This window comes from Ovis aries, chromosome 2, assembly GCF_016772045.2.
Source record: "Ovis aries strain OAR_USU_Benz2616 breed Rambouillet chromosome 2, ARS-UI_Ramb_v3.0, whole genome shotgun sequence".
Taxonomy (NCBI): Eukaryota; Metazoa; Chordata; class Mammalia; order Artiodactyla; family Bovidae; genus Ovis; species Ovis aries.
In genome coordinates, this window is record NC_056055.1 from 66,870,198 (window position 1) to 66,890,355 (window position 20,158).

Sequence of the window (20,158 nt, forward strand, 5' to 3'; positions counted from 1 at the left end):
CAGAAGAACTATACAAAAAGATCTTCATGACCCAGATAACCATGAAGGTGTGGTCACTCATGTAGACCCACACATGCTGGAAGGCAAAGCCAAGCAGGCCTGAGGATGCATCGCTACAAACACAGCTAGTGGAGGTGATGGAATTCCAATTTAACTGCTTCAAATCATGAAAGATAATGATGTTAAAGTGTTGCAGTCAATATGCCAGCAACTTTGGAAAACTCAGCAGTGGCCACAGGACTGAAAAAGTTCAGTTTTCATTCAAATCCCAAAGAAAGGCAATGCCAAAGAATGCTCAAACTACCACACAGTTGCACTCATCTCACACTCTAGCAAAGAAACGCTCAAAAATTCTCCAAGCCAGGCTTCAACAGTACATGAATCATGAACTTCCAGATGTTCAAGCTGGATTTAGAGATGGCAGAGGAACCAGAGATCAAATTGCCAACATCCACTGGATCATCAAAAAAGCAAGAGAGTCCCAGAAAAGCACCTACTTCTGCTTTATTGACTATGCCAAAGCCTTTGACTGTGTGGATCACAACAAACTGTGGAAAATTCTTCAAGAGATGGGAATACCAGACCACCTGACCTTCCTCCTGAGAAATCTGTATGCAGGTCAAGAAGCATCAGTTAGAACTGGACATGGAACAACAGACTGGTTCCAGACTGGGAAAGGAATACAACAAGGCTGTATATTGTCACCCTGCTTATTTAACTTCTATGCAGAATACATCATGTGAAATGCTGGGCTGGATGAAGCACAAGCTGGAATCAAGATTGCTGGGAGAAATATCAATAACCTCAAATACACAGATGACACCACCCTTATGGCAGAAAGTGAAGAGGAACTAAAGAGCCTCTTGATGCAAGTGAAAGAGGAGAGTGAAAAAGTTGGCATCCGGTCCTGTCACTTCGTGGCAAATAGATGGAGAAACAATGGAAACAGTGACAGACTGTTTTTAGGGGCTGCAAAATCACTGCTGATGGTGACAGCAGCCATGAAGTTAAAAGATGCTTGGTCCTTGGAAGAAAAGCTATGACCAACATAGACAGCATATTAAAAAGCAGAGACATTACTTTGCCAACAAAGGTCTGTCTAGTCAAAGCTATGGTTTTTCCAGTAGTCATGTATGGATGTGAAAGTTGGACAACAAAGCTGAGCACTGAAGAATTGATGCTTTTGAACTATGGTGTTAGAGAAGACTCTTGAGAGCCCCTTGAAATACAAGGAGATCCAACCAGTCCATCTTAAAGGAAATCAGTCCTGAATATTCATTGGAAGGACTGATGCTGAAGCTGAAATTCCAATACTTTGGCCACCTGATGTGAACAGCTGGCTCATTTGAAAAGACCCTGATGCTGGGAGAGATTGAGGGCAGGAGGAGAAGGGGACGAGAGACGATGAGATGGTTGGATGGCATCACTGACTCAATCCACATGAGTTTGGGTAAGCCTCGGGAGTTGGTGATGGACAGGGAGGCCTGGCGTGCTGCAGTCCATGGGGTCGCAAAGAGTCTGACATGACTGAGCAACTGAAGAGAACTGAATATATTAATGATTTCCTACATTAGCTATTATTTTGACTTGAAACTTCCCCACTCACCCACCCAACTGGCACCCACACATGCAGTTTTCAAAAATTGACCTTAGGGACTTCCCTGGTGGTCCAGTGGTTAAGAATCTGCCTGCCAATGCAAGTGACATGGATTTGATCTGTGGTCCAGGAAGATCACACACACTGTGAAGCAACTAAGCCAGTGTGCCACTACTACTGAGCCAGCTCACTAGAGCCCAGGAGCTGCAACTACTGAAGCCCATGTGCCTAAAGCCCATGCTTCACAACAAGAGGAACCAGTACAATGAGAAGCTTGAGAATCTCAACAAAGAGTAGAGTAAGCCTGCACATAGCAATAAAGCAATAAAGACCCAGCAGAGCCAAAGATAAATTTTAAAAAAACTGAATCTTTAAAAAATTATTTTAAAAAATTGACTTTAGGTATCACAGATAGAAAATAAAAATCTTGTGTAGCGATTTGGTGAACAAAAGATTTTGTGGTGTTTTGAAAAATTTCTGAATAAATTTGAGTATTGCTGCTTTTAATAGATACATCTTCTATTACTGTTTATAATATTTAATTTTGAAATACAATTACATTTTAAGTGATATTAGTCACACTAAGTATTTTATTTTGATCACACTAAGTTTTGATGCATTAACGAAGGTAATTATTCACAGAAAAATGATGTTTATTTGTTGAGACGTTAAATCCTCAATCAGATAGTTCCAGATTCAACCAAATGGAAGAATTAATATAATTTCATTTATTTATTGCAAAGAATTTATCTTCCTTTTATAGAGAGTGGTAGGAAGAATATTTTTAATTTAAAATTTATGAATCATTTGTCACAATTTTTAGAACACTTGGGAAAACACTGAGCTGTTCAGCCAGGACCCAGAAGCATGAAATGAGCTTTTGAAAACAAAAAGCAAAATACCAAATAACCCCTACCCCCTCAAAAAAAATGTTTTTTTCTAAATAAAGCAATGGCACCCCACTCCAGTACTCTTGCCTGGAAAATCCCATGGAGGGAGGAGCCTGGTGGGCTGCCATCTAGGGGGTCGCACAGAGTTAGACACAACTGAAGTGACTTAGTAGCAAATAAAGAGATCTTTTAAGAATGGCATCAACTGGGTTTCAGATTTGACTGAATAAGACATTCTCCCTGCCCTTAGGAGGTCAAGATTACTGTGAGACAGTAATAAGACTTATAATAAATCACATTACCCTCAGAGGAGTCTTGCTGGGCAATTAATATGTACTGTAATACTTGCTAGGACTAGAGTAAGCAGAGTGCTCTGGAGACATCTAAGAGGAGCACTTAGGCCTATTGGACCAGGGAAAGTTTTCTAGAGCAGGTTGTCCTAACTCCTAGGATTCACATGGATAACTAAAGATAGCCCATTAGTTTTAGTTTTCAAAGTGAAGGAATTACTTGTCCTTCCCCTATAGTATTTGAAAATATGTGTACATTTGTATATCAGTTAATTTCAGTTGATCAGTTGCGTCCAACTCTGCGACCCCATGGACTGCAGCATGCCAGGCTTCCCTGTCCATTACCAACACCCAGAGCTTGCTCACTCATGCCCACTGAGTCGGTGATGCCATCCAACCATCTCATTCTCTGTCATCCCCTTCTCCTCCTGCCTTCAATATTTTCCAGCATCAGGGTCTTTTCAAATGAGTCAGTTCTTCGGATCACGTGGCCAAAGTATTGGAGTTTCAGCTTCAGCATCAGTCCTTCCAATGAATATTCAGGACTGATTTCCTTTAGGATGGACTGGTTGGATCTCCTTGTATTTCAAGGGACTCTCAAGAGTCTTCTCCAACACTGTAGTTCAAAAGCATCAATTCTTCAGCGCTCAGCTTTATTGTCCAACTTTCACATCCATACATGACTACTGGAAAAACCATAGCTTTGACTAATTAATCACTTTTAATTTCATGGCTGCAGTCACCATCAGCAGTGATTTTGCAGCCCCTAAGAACAGTCTGTCACTGTTTCCATTGTTTCTCCATCTATTTGCCACAAAGCGACAGGACCGGATGCCATGCTCTTAGTTTTCTGAATGTTGAGCTTTCAGCCAACTTTTTCACTCTCCTCTTTCACTTGCATCAAGAGGCTCTTTAGTTCCTCTTCACTTTCTGCCATAAGGATGGTGTCATCTGTGTATTTGAGGTTATTGATATTTCTCCCAGCAATCTTGATTCCAGCTTGTGCTTCATCCAGCCCAGCATTTCACATGATGTATTCTGCATAGAAGTTAAATAAGCAGGGTGACAATATACAGCCTTGTTGTATTCCTTTCCCAGTCTGGAACCAGTCTGTTGTTCCATGTCCAGTTCTAACTGATGCTTCTTGACCTGCATACAGATTTCTCAGGAGGAAGGTCAGGTGGTCTGGTATTCCCATCTCTTGAAGAATTTTCCACAGTTTGTTGTGATCCACACAGTCAAAGGCTTTGGCATAGTCAATAAAGCAGAAGTAGGTGCTTTTCTGGGACTCTCTTGCTTTTTTGATGATCCAGTGGATGTTGGCAATTTGATCTCTGGTTCCTCTGCCATCTCTAAATCCAGCTTGAACATCTGGAAGTTCATGATTCATGTACTGTTGAAGCCTGGCTTGGAGAATTTTTTAGCGTTTCTTTGCTAGAGTGTGTGAGTGCAACTGTGGGGTAGTTTGAACATTCTTTGGCATTGCCTTTCTTTGGGATTTGAATGAAAACTGACCTTTTTCAGTCCTGTGGCCACTGCTGAGTTTTCCAAAGTTGTTGGCATATTGAGTGCAGCACTTCCACAGCATCATTTTTTAGGATTTGAAATAGCTCAACTGAAATCCCGTCACTTCCATTAACATCAATATATTAATGGATTATATTTTAAACCTGTGTTATAAATTTGGGTATTTGGAATTTAGAATTCATTCTCCACTACAGTAACTTTCTATAGGATATAGTATTATATCATATAAATATCTACAAAATAGGATGGGACATAGCAGATATCTATGGGATTATTGGGCTTCCCTGGTGGCTCAGATAGTAAAGAATCTGCTTGCAATGCAGGAGACTCAGGTTTAACTCAGATGTGTGGGGGAAGATCCTCTGGAGAGGGGAATGGCTACCTACTTCAGTATTTTTCTCTGGAGAAAACCAGGGACGGAGGAGCTTGGTAGGCCACAGTCCATGGGGTTAGCCTAGCACTCCTTTCTCCTGGGAATGTCCATTGTGCCCTATGGCTATTGGTGAGCTGCCATTTTCTACCTAACCTTGACCAGTCAGATGACCCCAAATAGATACTTGGCCCAGTAATGGACATCTGACCTGAAATTTTAAAATTCAGAACTTAAATTATCTTAAAACCAACTTTTTTGTTGGTTGAAGATCTAAGTTATAAATTACAGAACCATAGCGGCCATGTTTCCCATAGTCTTCAGTGATAAACTGAGGGTAAACAAAGAGGAGGAGAGAGGAGAAGTGAAGCAAGACCTGGAGGCAGTAGCATCCCTTCCACCTGTTTTTCCTGAGGTTGAGCTGCATCCCTGCACTTCTTATCTAGTGATCAATCATTCTATGAATACCATGACCTAATTCATTTCTTTCCTTCCTTACGCTAGTGCAAGCTGAGTATTTGTCAACTGCAGTCTGATCAGTACACACAGAAAATAGTACTGATGAGGTGGCTTCTCAGGCCAACTTAGAGAAGTTTATCAAACAGTACTCATTCTAGTCCTATTGAAAACCTTGAGCCCTGAGCCTGGGTATCCTGGGGTCCATAAGATTGAACCTCTCCTTATCAAAATATCACTAAGCCCCAGCTTCTTCTTACCTCCTCCCTCACACCCTACACATCCTTACCTAGAAAAGGACCATCATTACGGGAAAGAAAGCTGGTGAAAAAGCACATGTGACTCTCTGTGAAGAAGAGTGCAGTAGCATTATGCAAGGCTCTGGTGACTCCTGTAGCCCAGGAGAGAGATGGTCCCAAGAACAGGAGGGAGTTGGCTCCGGCAGAGGTACTTGTATACAGCAATGATCTTTTCTAATCCAAGTACACCCATATGAGGAAATGCCTGTCCTATAATATCTGCCCTACAGGTCAAGGGTTCATCTTGCAAGTAAAACTGATTTATTTTGGCCATCAGGTAAATTAAGCAAAACCTCACACAAAGGTCAAGGTACAATTTTATAACCACTGGTTTTCAGAAAATGAATTTGGTTGGGATTTCACAAAGAGAAAAATAGCACTGAAAGAAAAATACAGTCAGGACAAAAAGATGCACAATGCCCTGCATCATTCTGAAAAATAGAAAATAAGATGTTTCCCTCCCCAAAACTACTACATTCAAAAGCATTTGTGGGCATGTGCGTATGTTGAGGAATAAGAATGTAGCACTAAGATTAAAAATAACCATCGTGTAGGACCGACCATTATAGAACACAGACAAGAATGAAAGGGTGGTTAAACTAAATGAATGTGAATAGCATCATCCTTTTTATCCAACATAAACTGGCAATTAAAAAGATATTTTAAAAAGATCCATAATAAACCACGAAGAATGACTCAGACTATGAAAGAGATGAAGTATTGTGTTTAAATTCTGATCATTTAGAGAATGTTTGCTCCAAGGGAAAAGCTGTAGAAAGCAATATCAAATTTTTTAAAGTACTTTTACTTTATTCTTACTATGAAAATAATACACATTCATTATGGAAAATGTAAAAGTGGCAAATAGGAAAAAAGAAAAGGACAAATAATCCATAAATCCACCATCCAGTAAGAAAATATCTTGTGTTGCATAGTAAATATCTTTCAGCCTCTTTCCAATGCATATAGACATATATTTTTAACAAAAGAATTTATTACATGCTGTTTCTTTTTTTTACTTAAAATGAGATCATATTTTCAAATATTACCCTTTACATTTTTCTTTGCTTAACTCTTTAGTCTTTATTCTAATAAATCAGAGGCATCCACATTTGCACTGGGAAGATCTACGACTGTTCCGGATATTAAGAAAAATAAAGTGTTGATGATTAACTTCTGAATAACAATAAATTCCTTTAGTCCTGCTGCTGCAGCTGTTTAGTCACAAAATTGTGTCCAGCTCTTTGTGACTCCATGGACTATAGCCCGCCAGGCTCCTCTGTACATGGGTTTTCCCAGGCAAGAACACTGGAGTGGGTTGCCATTCCCTTCTCCAGAGGACTTTCCAAGCCCAGGGATCGAACCTGCATCTCCTGTTTGACAGGCAGATTCTTTACCACTGAGCCACCTGGGAAGCCCTCTTTAGTCCTGGGTCAGATGGTTTTATTGAAAGTGAGGAGCTGTTAAGAAATAAAAGGGCTAAATTTCTTAAACTTTGAGAGTCAGTGGGCCAGCTACAGGACCACTATGTTCTGGGATGAGGTACCCCTACCACAGTGCTACTGCCAACCTAAGTCAGGGGACAGGGGAGGATGAGCTGACATGGGGATCTATAGTGCTAAGGAGAGCCAAAATGGAAATGAGTCTGTAAGCAGACCCTTCCGGTCTTCAACGAACCAAGTGGATTAGTCAAAAATTTACCAATAGCTAGGACAGAAGTTGGATTAAGGATGAAGTGAGCAAGAACAAGGACCCACATGTAGATCTGGGAGACTCACTACCCCATCACCAAAATACCATATAACTTCAGTCCCTCATGCACACACAGATCACACCAGGAAAAGGAGAGGGTGGAGGAGGTAGGACTCAGAAGATTGGGCACTGTTCTGAAAGAGACTATTTTAATCTAAAACAACTAGTAACCAACAGTTGAAAAACCTTGAGGATCAGTTTTAGAAAACAAATTTTATATATGTATCTGTTTACATGAAAATTTCTAATTCTGCTACCGACTAGATAGTAAATATATTTCCACGTCATTGATCTACTATCAGTTCAGTTCAGTTCAGTCGTTCAGTCGTGTCCGACTCTTTGCGACCCCAGGAATCGCAGCATGCCAGGCCTCCCTGTCCATCACCAAATCCCAGAGTTCACCCAGACTCATGTCCATCGAGTCAGTGATGCCATCCAGCCATCTCATCCTCTGTCATCCCCTCCTCCTCCTGCCCCCAATCCCTCCCAGCATCAGAGTCTTTTCCAATGAGTTAACTCTTTGCATGAGTTGGCCAGAGTATTGGAGTTTCAGCTTTAGCATCATTCCTTCCAAAGAACACCCAGGACTGATCTCCTTTAGAATGGACTGGTTGGCTCTCCTTGCAGTCCAAGGGACTCTCAAGAGGCTCCTCCAACACCACAGTTCAAAAGCATCAATTCTTCGGCACTCGGCTTTCTTCATAGTCCAACTCTCACATCCATACATGACCACAGGAAAAACCATAGCCTTGACTAGATGGACCTTTGTTGGCAAAGTAATATCTCTGCTTTTGAATATGCTATCTAGGTTGGTCATAACTTTCCTTCCAAGGAGTAAGTGTCTTTTAATTTCATGGCTGCAGTCACCATCTGCAGTGATTTTGGAGCCCCAAAAAATAAAGTCTGACACTGTTTCCCCATCTATACTATCACATCATCTTAAACAGTCACACACTATTATAACTTGAAATGTTTTTTAAAGCCCGAGTTAAGGCACAACTACTGAGCTTGTGCACTCTAGAATCTGTGCCCTACAAGAGAAGCCCATGTATTGCAACTAGAGATGTCCTTGCACCACCACAAGAGAAGGCCTGCACCCTGCAATGAAGACCCAGCGCAGCCAAATTCTTTTTTAAGTATGAGTTAAGAAATTAGAATGCCTCTTTAAAATGTGACTATCATTTGTCCCTATACTAACTAAAAATTTCCTAAGTACCCGTTATTCATGTACCTGTCATTAATAATACATTCCTGGTAATTCGTGTACTACATCTAGGAAGAGTACATGTTTAGCTCCCATTTTTAAATTCTTTACCATTCTAATCAAAGCCTAATGTTTTATAATCCTCTAATCTTACCTCTACAGAAGTGACCAAACATGCTTCAGTGTCATCCTGCTGTATCAGGATCACAGCTGTGCACGTGCAGAAACACAGATGGACTTAGAGATTTATTATGCCAAACCAATTAAGTCAGGAAGACAAAGATTAAAACCACATACTATCACTTGTATATGGAATCTAAAATAGGACACAAATGAACATTTCTATGAAACAGACTCACAGAGTACAGACTTGTGGTTGCCAAGGGGGAGGGTGCTGGGGGGAAAGAAGGATTGGGAACTTGGGATTAGCTAAATACAAACTATTATATACAAGATAGACTACCAACAAGGTCCTACTGTATAGCACAGGGAACTATATTCAATATCATGTAATAAATCATAATGGAAAAGAATTTGAAAAAAATATATATGTAAAACTGAGTCACTTTTCTGTACAGCAGAAATTAACACAATATTGTAAATCAACTATGTATAATTTAATTTAAAAAAATTTTAAGGGTCAAGATTGTGAAAATCAGCTCTGGATTTATTATGGATTTGGATTATCCTATAGTCCTTCACCTTAGGGCCTTTTTAAAATATAAAATAGAGGCCCCCAGCTTGCAATGCCTTTTGTGTTTGTGTGTGTGTCCTTTCTATCTGCTCATTTGTTCATTTCTTTGATAAACATTATTTGAGCACCAACTGTGTTCTTATAATTTACCCTGAGGCTTGCTCTTCTCACTTCTCATTACTGACCAAAAAAACTCTTTCCTCTCCATATAACCAAACATTTAAAATGCACAAAAGAAGAGTTAAAAGCTTTTGACTGAGGGTCTAAGTTGTTAAAGTAAAAGAATGGAGGCTTGCTGGAAGAGGAAGCATTTATGGATTTCAACAGAGGCAGGCTGCAATATGTGGTTACTAAAGAACTTTCTTTATTTTCTTTGCCTTTTTATCCTGAGTGTGTGTTGGAGATGTGAGAAGATGGGATTGATGGATAGAGAAGATCTGTTTAACTCTAGCTTGGTCCTTAGCAGTGCGAAGGACTCTAAAGACTTCCAAGTTAGTCCACGAGAAAACTGCTGATTAAATGTAAGACGAACATACAGCACATTAGAAAATTTATCTCTATTTTCTAATTATCATAGTAATGACATCCTAGTGCCTTGAAACTAGATTCTCCTCTCAATGTGAAGTACCTTGAATTCATATGAACTCCTTGTTCAAACAGCACAATAGAATATAAGTCTGAAGAGCATCATAGAAAGTTCTTTAATTTCTTTCCCCTGCCCAAATGGTTTTCTGTAAAAAATTTTAAAACTATAAAATTCCCTACCCTACAATTATCACCACATTTTAATTTTTCTTACTTTCTCCCCTTTCTCTTTCTGTTTTCTTTCTATAATGGGGGTGGTGGGGCAGGAGAGTAAAATACCCTTTAATTTAGGACTCAGGCAGGAGAGAGAAGCAATTGAAATTACAAATATATAAAATTAACCTGAGTGAGTCCTTAAAACTCTTTAAATGTCACCATGGAGACCAGAGCATGAACTGTCTCCATGGAGACTTGAGTGAATTTTTTTGGCTCATCACTTACTGCTGCTGCTGCTGCTAAATTGCGTCAGTCCTGTCCAACTCCATGCGACCCCATAGATGGCAGCCCACCAGGCTCCTCCGTCCCCGGGATTCTCCAGGCAAGAACACTGGAGTGGGTTGCCATTTCCTTCTCTAATGCATGAAAGTGAAAAGTGAAAGCAAAGTCGCTCAGTCGCGACTGACTCTTCAGGACCCCATGGAATGTAGCCCACCAGGCTCCTCTGGCCATGGAATTCCCCAGGCAAGAGTACTGGAGTGGGTTGCCATTGCCTTCTCCTATCACTTACTACCATATGTCAATTTGGCCAAGGAAAAAGAGATAAGTATAATAAATAAATAAATAAGAAATAGCCTCGCACTAGAGAATTTATTAAGGGCAAATCTAGTTGTCCTGGTTCTTAGTATTTAATTATTCCAATGAGTGGGAAGATATCCCAAGAGGAAACTTCCCCTCAACTCATAATTTCCAATGGAAACATCTGATGATATAGGTCCATAAATGCTACAGGAATGAATAAAGATAATTTCTAGAAAAAATCTTTCTCTTCAGAAGCATCAAGGTATAATGCAAGTGATATGCCTCTCTATTCACCACTCCAACTGCAAGAAGACAAGGCTCCTATACAATTTCTTATCCAGTAATGGACCAGAAACACTTTTAACAACCATTCTGGGTATTTCAGCTTATCATGTCTATTATACACAACTGTTTTTAATGTGTAGTGAAGTCAAACAGACTTGCATTACATTCTGCATAAAAAGGAACACAGGAATCACTTAAATGTTTATTGAGAGGTACCTCAGAATTTCTCCCAGTTAGATTATATTTTGCAAACCTATAGGCACAGTCCCTTAGTTGATCAACTACTCAACTGAGAGGCCACCAAATGATTATTTTATTTTACGTTTTATTTTATGCCACACCATGAAACATGAAGAATCTTAGCTCCCTGACCAGGGATTAAACCTGTGGCCCCTGCAGCGGAAGCATGGAGTCTTAACCACTGAACCACTATTGATGTACCCTCAAATGGTGTATTTTAGATAGTAGGTGTTCATCAATTAATCACTAACATAAGGTTAAAATTCAATAAAAGTCTTTTAAAAATTCAATAAAAGTTTTAATATATAACAAAATAAGTCAAAAGAAAGCAAACAGTGATGACCAGAATACATAAAAACAAAATGGTCAATGACATTTATTCATCTAGAAATTTATACAATTTGAACTTTATATAATTTTTTTTTAGGAAAGATCTTGGTGAATGGATATGGAAGGAAAACAAGGATGCCAGCAGCACAGCCAGCTCAGAGAAATGCGAATGTTTCTCAGATTTGACAACTGATTCTCATTATTTGAGGCTGTTATGTTCTAAAAAGTCACAAACAATTAGAATATACTGAATCATTGTTCCTAGGGGAAACAGAGGATTAGGTTCCCATGAGCCTCAGGTCACATTTTCATCAACTAATCAATACATGACCCAGTTTTATGTGTGTCCCTGGTTTAAACACATCTTGTTTAATATATATTGTTGACTCACTAACACTGAAATTACAGCCAATAGCATTGTAACTCAAGTCCGAATGAAGTTTATATAACACACATACTCTCTTCATGAGGCACATAACAGCCTTCTTGCACTTAGGAACATTAGACAGCACTTCAGCACTATGTTTGGGGGCCACCTGAACAATAATATCACCAACAAAATTTACAAAAATGCAAAAAACATGGCACTAAGTAGACTGTGAAAAAAATACTTGTTTACAGGAAGAGGAGCTAAAACAAGAAGGCAGAGTGTCTGACATCAACTGAGACTATGTGTGTGGGATGATTCAAATTTTTTGCCTCTCAGCACATGTCCATAAATGACCATGAAAGCACTGCAAGTAATGACTGGGGTTACATATAAATTTTTGCAAGGAATTTGCAAATACAGAATCTACAAGGAATGAGATCAACTGCATTTGCCAACTAGAGAGAACCTCTTCTATTTCCCTCTGACACTGCTTCTTCCTATTACATTGCTCTTGTCTATTCTCTTTTGTGTACCTATAGAACCCCTATTCTTCCTCTAAACCTTGCTCAGAAAACCATATGCACACTAACCACCCCCTCCTATTACATTTGCCTCTTACACTCATCTCTATTTTGCACAAATCAAATTATACTGAATTTATTGACATTCTACTTTATTGGCCAATGAAATTCATTGAGGTCAATGATCATGTCCTAATACATGTGTATAATCTTTACTGTGTTTACCTGCTAGGCTATCTGTCAAAAGATGCTTCACATATAATACCTTGTTTAATCTTATAATAATACTATCAACCCCATTTTACAGAGGCCTAGAACAGTCATATCACTTACCATATCACAAGGTGCAGAACTGGTATTGAAACCTAAAATCCAAGCTTTTAATCATTATATTATACTAAATAAATATTAGTTACTATGTATGATTGACTCCTTATATGCACAGGCATGGTATTAAATGCTTTATATAAATTATCTCATTGAACCACTTTATCCATCTCTGTATCTCCAACACATAGCAAAGTCCATGACATAAAAATATTTGTTGGGTTGAATTTATTTCTTCCTGCTCCCAAACCTTCTTTCTAAAACCAACAACATGAGAACTCTCTACAGTTCCAGCAGTGATCAGAATGACTTTCAGTTACACCACCCTTTTCTCCCACCAAGATCCTCATCCTCTTTCTCATACATATTTTTCTGTGTTTTGTTACTGATGTCTGTGATGACCACAAGCAAAATCTTCAAAGCAAAAGAGGTACAGAAGGGAGCAGAAGCACTGTCCACTTGAAAAATGCCTTTCTCCTTAACAACAATTTCTGGCAGTGATTTACTTTATGACCTAAATCCTTATGGAGTAACAAAATCATGGAAGAGTTAAGTGTTTTGCCTGAGGCCTGTGGGGTAACACTTCTATGAGGCTAAAGAGGATTTTTCTACTTCCCAGTGTAGGTTTTGATTTCAAATTAATATAACCTGTCATAGTGAGTTCAAAGTAGGCAAAGAGTTGGTTTTAGGGATAAGAAGTAAAAGTAAGGGAGAAAGCTCATGGGAAAGGGAGTAGGCTGTAAAAATTTGCAAAACAGAAACAACAGGAGTCACATACATTACATGAATGAAGGGATCAGGGAAAGTTTAGCCCTGGGCTAGAGCCAAAATTATTTTCTTTCAAAAGTGAAAGTATAAAGAGGACAAGATATGAAATTTCACTTCAGATCTTCCTCTTTACCAGAATATTCCAAATAATCCAGAAACAATAATTCTCAACAATACAGCCAGGAAAATTGACCCAAAGGACAGAATTCTAAATGCTCTAAAAGGCCTCATTTTTTCCTCCCAATTATATGTGTCATGTTTTGCTACTGGGCACTGTCATAGTTAATAAACAGCAGAATCTCTAAATGAATTCCAAGCCCAAAACTTAATGCAGGGAAGTAAATGTTTCCTGAGATCAGGCAAGAAGTCAAAATTACCAAAGAAAGGAGTAGACTCATCTTAAACAGTAGCCAGTGTTCAACTCCCCAGTACCTTCATAGCTGCCAGAAAGAATAAAATTCTTTGTTGCCAAGGCTTTCATCTTTTCAAAAGAAGACACAATCCTCTATTTCCATGTGAAATCTTCTGGTTTTAAATGTGGTGAATTAATTTAAAAGAAAAAATGTAAACACAGTGCATGTCAAATAAAGTCTGTTTGCTGGTTTACCCAGTGGGGGACACAGGGAATATTTTAGGGACCTCTTTCAAATCATTCATTGTGTTTCACTGCCCCCAAGAAATGGCAGTCCTGAGGCCATCCTCTGAACAGACATCTCCTCCCGTGCCTTGGTCTCCTAACAGACTCTGTCATGATTCCCTGGCCTCTGCAGATACCCTCCACCTCCACTCTCTGTGTGGGTGATTTGTGACCTCTGGCAGACAGGGTCTGGTGGCAGCAGGTCTCCGTGTGTGCTAGGGAGCTGCTCTTGGAGGCCTCTTCTACCTCTCGTCTGCCCTGCCCAAACTCTCAATCCTACACTCTCCATTTCTCCTTTGAAAATCTGTTTCCCTTTCTTTTCTCTCTTCTGATTTCTCTCTCTTGAATGATGTTTTTCTTTATCTGCTCTTCTTTTCCTCTTTTCTTATTCTTTCCTGTTTATTTCATGCTCTTCACCCTCGTCCTCTGTCTCTTACTCTCCTTTCCTCCTCCGTCCCCCATCCCTTCCCTTCTTCTCCATCTCCCAGCACCTAGGAACCCGAAGAGAGCTCGCTCACCAGGAATGCACCAATACTGGCTTCGAGTATTTCTTGTGATGGGAGCGGAGGGTTAGGGAGCCCTTGCGCTCCATTAAGTCCGTGGGTCCGAGTTCCAACAAGTATTGTCCATGGCTGCACCATTCCTGGCAGGAACTGTCAGAGCTATCCATGGCGGCCCTGACACAGACCTCGAAGGATTTCTCTCTGTACCTATCCTGTTCCGTAAGCTGACACAGTCCAAGATTCGGCGTCTCTCATCTCCTAAGCAACCTGGAGCCGGGGTCAATGGAGGGGCGGGGTCAATGGAAGGGCGGGGCCAATAGAGAGGCTGCTGCAGCTGCTAAGTCTCGTCAGTCGTGTCCGGGTCTGTGCGACCCCATAGACGGCCGCCCACCAGGCTCCCCCGTCCCTGGGATTCTCCAGGCAACAACACTGGAGTGGGTTGCCATTCCCTTCTCTAATGCATGAAAGTGAAAAGTGAAAGTGAAGTCGCTCAGTCGTGTCCGACTCTTCGCGACCCCATGGACTGCAGCCTGCAGCCCACCAGGCTCCTCTGTCCATGGGATTTTCCAGGCAAGAGTACTGGAGTGGGGTGCCATTGCCTTCTCCACTCAAAAAGAAAGTCGCTCAGTCGTGTCCGACTCTTTGCGAGAGGCCGATCCCTCTAACTTAACAGCCCTGGTTTCCAAGACAATGTGCACAATTACTGATTAGGAATAAACTGCACTCCCCAGAGTGCAGTGAGAGGAGTGAGCAGGCTACCCACAGCTTGGGAGGGACAACTGCATCCTGGGATATGTAGTTTCACCCTCCTAACAGCCTACGCCTTTGAGCGCACAGAGTTAAGCAAGAGCGCTGGGTCACTTAAGGCCTAAGTGGACCTGAGCCCCAGGCCGGTCTGTTCTGGCTGTCCTTGGGGAAGTTTCTCTTTACCATTCATCATCTGTTGCCACCACACCTTCTGCTTACAAGTTACATAAATTTGACTAAAAGGAGCTAGAGAACACCCCTCAAACCATAAAATATGTCTTTTCCGCACAACTTTTCTGAGAAAGCCTTAGGCTTCAATACATTCCAGAAGTTTCTTGTGTAAGACCACATTACACAAGCTTAAAAACACAAGAGCTATTTCACATTACAAATAGATTCTCTAGTTCTCAAAAGATTTATCATGGTATGCCTAATAGTGTTCTGGATTAGATTCCACAAATTTGAATACACACAACTACTAAGTGCTTTTCTGTGGCCTGCAGTGCCCAGTGTGGGCACCTGTGGTATGTGTAGGCCCCTATTTTACTGACAGTCACAGTTAAACCACATTTCTTAGAACCAAATAAATAGCCCACTGTCACCTGCCTAGTGCTAGAGTAGAGCATTGATTGGTATTTTAGCTCTTTACTTCTTGAAGGAATGAAAAGAAAATCAGAAGTGTAAACAAGATCCATGCTAAGCTCAATTCTGTCCAATCAAAGCACAGCACATTGCTGTTGCTCCAAAAATACTAATCATATTATCATTTGGTTTATTTTATTTTACTTCTGTTTAAAGTGTATTTGTTTTAAGTGGTGGCAACATAATATAAGTATATCCAAGATGTCAGGTCTCTCTAGCCAATCTGACTGAGAGATGGAAGCTGCCCAGAGCCAAGTCTCTTTTCTTGTGCTGCTGAGATTTAAAAGCTCTTTAACACACCAACTAGCAATATATTACAAAAACAAACAAAACAAACATAATTCATTTAGAGTTCTTTAAGCCAAACAGACAGCATTTTGAAGCCTAAGAATTTGCTTTTTTGTTATACTCTTTCCCTTTATACCAACTTTATAAACTTTATTGTCTTGTGTCTACTAAATACTTTTCAATATCCCAAGTTGAGATGTATGAGATTGACTCTCTGATACCCTCAAGTTCAGGCATAATCTATTCTCTTTGTATACAGCAGTACATTCCATAGAATTTTCTGTTGCTAATTCCATCCTTACAAAACAGAATAATAGTTACAGTAATAGAACAGTATTTATTGCAGAGGGGTTTTGTGTGAATTACATAAGATGGTAAATATATTGAAAGCAGAAGGAACGGTGCCTAACACATGCTCAGTCCTCAATTAAATTTCAAATTACTAATGTTATAACTACATACTAACTTTGTTCTTATCATTTTAGAAAAAATACTCTAAACTGCTTGTTCTTTGTGTAGAGTTTCCTAAGTATACTTCACTATTTTTCAAGCTTTGTCTATAAGGTCTATTTAATAAATATCTTTTTATCATATTTTAATATGAAATTTAATAGCCTGAGTCAGAAGAATGTTGGCAGATATTTTTATATATTGTTACCAATGTATGTTTGTGTTCATATGGAATCTTTTCAAGATAATTAATAAGCTTTATTTTTTATAACTATGAAATCACTGATCTTCAGCATACTTGAGTTATTCTTGTTTTCCTCAGTCTTCATCAAACCAATGACGTGTAGGGCTTAATGGAAGGCCTTCTCATATAGTAATCTCTTTTCAACATAATATCCTTGGAGTGAGAAAATTACAGCTCAGGTGGCTGAATCAGTACTTCTCTGTAAGATACATACAGGCAGACCAACTTGCAAAGTGGGAATCCCTTCATCTGAACCTACTCCAGTGTATTTCTTTATTAGCTTTATCAGATCAATAAAGAGGTTCCCAAGGAGACCCAACCAGGACAGCAAACCTAAAACAGATGTAATCCAGCCAGATGTAAATAACCATGGTGGTTAAGCTCCTTACCATCTCCTTTCCTGTCTTAACAGTCTGCTCTATTCTTGGAAAAGCCCCTGCTCAGGACCTTCCAAAGTCATGATCAACTTATCCTCTCCTATCATTAAAATTCTTCTACCAAGTGTCATGCAATTATTTGAGAGAAAAAAAAATTAATTACATAAGAACATTAGTTTGTACTATCTTCATGCTGCTGCTGCTGAAGTCGCTTCAGTTGTGTCTGACTCTGTGCGACCCCCTAGATGGCAGCCCACCAGGCTCCCCTGTCCCTGGGATTCTCCAGGCAACAACACTGGAGTGGGTTGCCATTTCCTTCTCCAATGCATGAAAGTGAAAAGTGAAAGTGAAGTCGCTCAGTCGTGTCCGACTCTTCGAGACCGCATGGACTGCAGCCCACCAGGCTCCTCTGTCCATGGGATTTTCCGGGCAAGAGTACTGGAGTGGGTTGCCATCGCCTTCTCCTATCTTCATGATGAGTCTAGTTTAAATCTATTAAAAAACTTGTACTGAAATTGTATAATACTTAAAAGTTTGAAACAAGTATTTATGTCCTAATTAAGGATTGCATAGAATTTCTTTAGTTCTCCAGAAATGAGGAACTCCCGTCACCCACCATATACATATCTAGGGGCTCTCTTTCAAATATTTTGCATAAAAAATTTAGGATCAAAATGAATGAGGGGTGCCTGGTCCTCCCTGTTCCTGCTGTCCCCTCTGCTCCTGCTGTCCCCCCTATGTATCTCCTGTTCTCTCTCCCTTCTCTCCTTCGTTTCATTTTCCCCACTTTTTCTCCCCTTATCTCTTCCTCTTCCATTACCACTCTTTATTTTCTTTCCTTCTTTCCTCTTCTTTCTCTCTTCCTACCTTCCCCTCCCTGTTTCCTCCTCTTCTTCCTCCTCCTCTGAGAAGTGGTATGGATTTTAGAGTCAAAAACTACTGCTGAGCCCTCAAGACAATCTGGTACAATTCAATTACATGAAAAATATAAAAGGAAAATAGTATGACCTGGAAATCAGGGCCAAAATTTATTTGAATAAGTTCATATTTAAAGGAGTAATGCTAATGAAAGCTTCAATCTTCTTGCCTTTCCTTTAGCTATTCATAACCACCAGCAGTCTTTTTAGAGGAATTTAACCTTGAATATGATTCTTCAGTGCTTCTAATTTGGATTGCAAACATATCAGGCATTGACCTGCTCTCAAGTCATTATTAACTAGTATTGATTAAGTCCTGTCATACAGCAGACATTATTTCTGGAACTCCTACTGTCAACATGGGGATTAATTTATTAAATATTCAATGTATCAGTTCAGTTCAGTTCAGTCACTCAGCCGTGTCCGACTCTTTGCGACCCCAGGAATCGCAGCGCGCCAGGCCTCCCTGTCCATCACCAACTCCCGGAGTTCACTCAGACTCACGTCCATCGAGTCAGTGATGCCATCCAGCCATCTCATCCTCTGTCATCCCCTTCTCCTCCTGCCCCCAATCCCTCCCCAGCATCAGAGTCTTTTCCAATGAGTCAACTCTTCACATGAGGTGGCCAAAGTACTGGAGTTTCAGCTTTAGCATCATTCCTTCCAAAGAAATCCCAGGGCTGATCTCCTTTAGAATGGACTGATTGGATCTCCTTGCAGTCCAAGGGACTCTCAAGAGTCTTCTCCAACACCACAGTTCAAACGCATCAATTCTTCAGTGCTCAGCCTTCTTCACAGTCCAACTCTCACATCCATACATGACTACTGGAAAAACCATAGCCTTAACTAGACGGACCTTAGTTGGCAAAGTAATGTCTCTGCTTTTGAATATGCTATCTAGGTTGGTCATAACTTTTCTTCCAAGGAGTGAGCATCTTTTAATTTCATGGCTGCAGTCACCATCTGCAGTGATTTTGGAGCCTCAAAAAATAAAGTCTGTAATTCAGCATTTCCCTTATTTTGATATGTAATCCAGCCAATAAGTAAAATTCTTCAGTAGAGTTGCTCATAGATATCATGTTAAAACTTTAATCTGGGTTAGTAATGACATACTCTAACATAAATGTAGATTAGGGATTTCTTTAATATCCTACAAGTTGGATATCCTTAATTATTCAAAGACTGAATACCCATTTTCACAAATGATCGAAACCCTTAGTTTCTTCCACATTTCTTCTGTGCTGCTTTGGTGTGTTGGCACCTTCACTGTTTATTAGCAGCAAGAATGAGATAATTTAGCTACCAGTTACTAGTTCTTATGTAAAAGTGGCACTGGAAATTAAGTTCAATATCTTTGTGACTTTCTTTGTTCCCTGTGGTCTTTAATCTAGATGAAGGAACATTTTCTCCCAGGGAAGAAGCTCAGAGGAAAGAAATCGGATTTGGGCTCCTTTCTGCTCCTGGTGGTGGTAAACATTTTCCTGTGTTCCTCATAAGTCCCACCTCCAGCTGCACGATGAGCAGGCTGATAAGAAACTTGCAAAAAGGCTTCTCCCAGAGGGTCAAGTCTACGCAGAAAGTTTCTAGATGTTGAGTAAGCCAAGCACATAGCTGATGGTTCTGAGTCATCAGTCTGGGGAAAAGAAGGGGAGCTTAGGGCAGAAACTGAAAAACTTTCTGAATCTGCAGGGTCTTTCCCAGGGTTGCATGATTTCGAGTTTCCAGTGTTCAGTTGGCTTATGTCAGGCTTATGACACTCTTTCCTCTGTTAATTAAATCTCTTTCTATACCATGATGTTTAGATTGCTTTAAGTAGGGAGGCTCAGGCTATTTCAGAAGGATCATTTTCTAAACAGTCAAAAAGTGAAAGTGTTCCTTACTCAGTCCTGTCTGACTGTTTGCCAGAAGGGGGCTAAAATCAAGTAAGATAACATTAAAAGATAATAATAAAGAAAATAAGGACTTATGCATAAGGATCTTCAAGACAGAGGGTTTGTTTACTTTTTTGCCGCTATTCTATGACTAATTAGTATACTTCTTAAAATTTGGAGCATGGCTCAGGTTGGGGAAGAGTTGAAATGTTTCTTTTCACAGGAAGCTGGAAGTACTA

General features: G+C 40.0%; 1 protein-coding gene across 2 annotated transcripts in view; it reads right to left on the reverse strand.

Annotated features, from left to right (window-relative positions):
• The window catches only part of CFAP95 (cilia and flagella associated protein 95), a 106,709-nt gene extending 92,123 nt beyond the window's left edge, over nucleotides 1–14,586 (reverse strand). For both annotated transcript variants that reach the window (XM_042243364.2, XM_042243363.2), the window contains exon 1: nucleotides 14,399–14,586. In XM_042243364.2, the coding sequence (XP_042099298.1) occupies nucleotides 14,399–14,550 (152 nt within the window). In that variant the 5' untranslated portion in view covers nucleotides 14,551–14,586. The remainder of the gene's footprint in view (nucleotides 1–14,398) is intronic.
• Nucleotides 14,587–20,158: the final 5,572 nt, after the last annotated feature.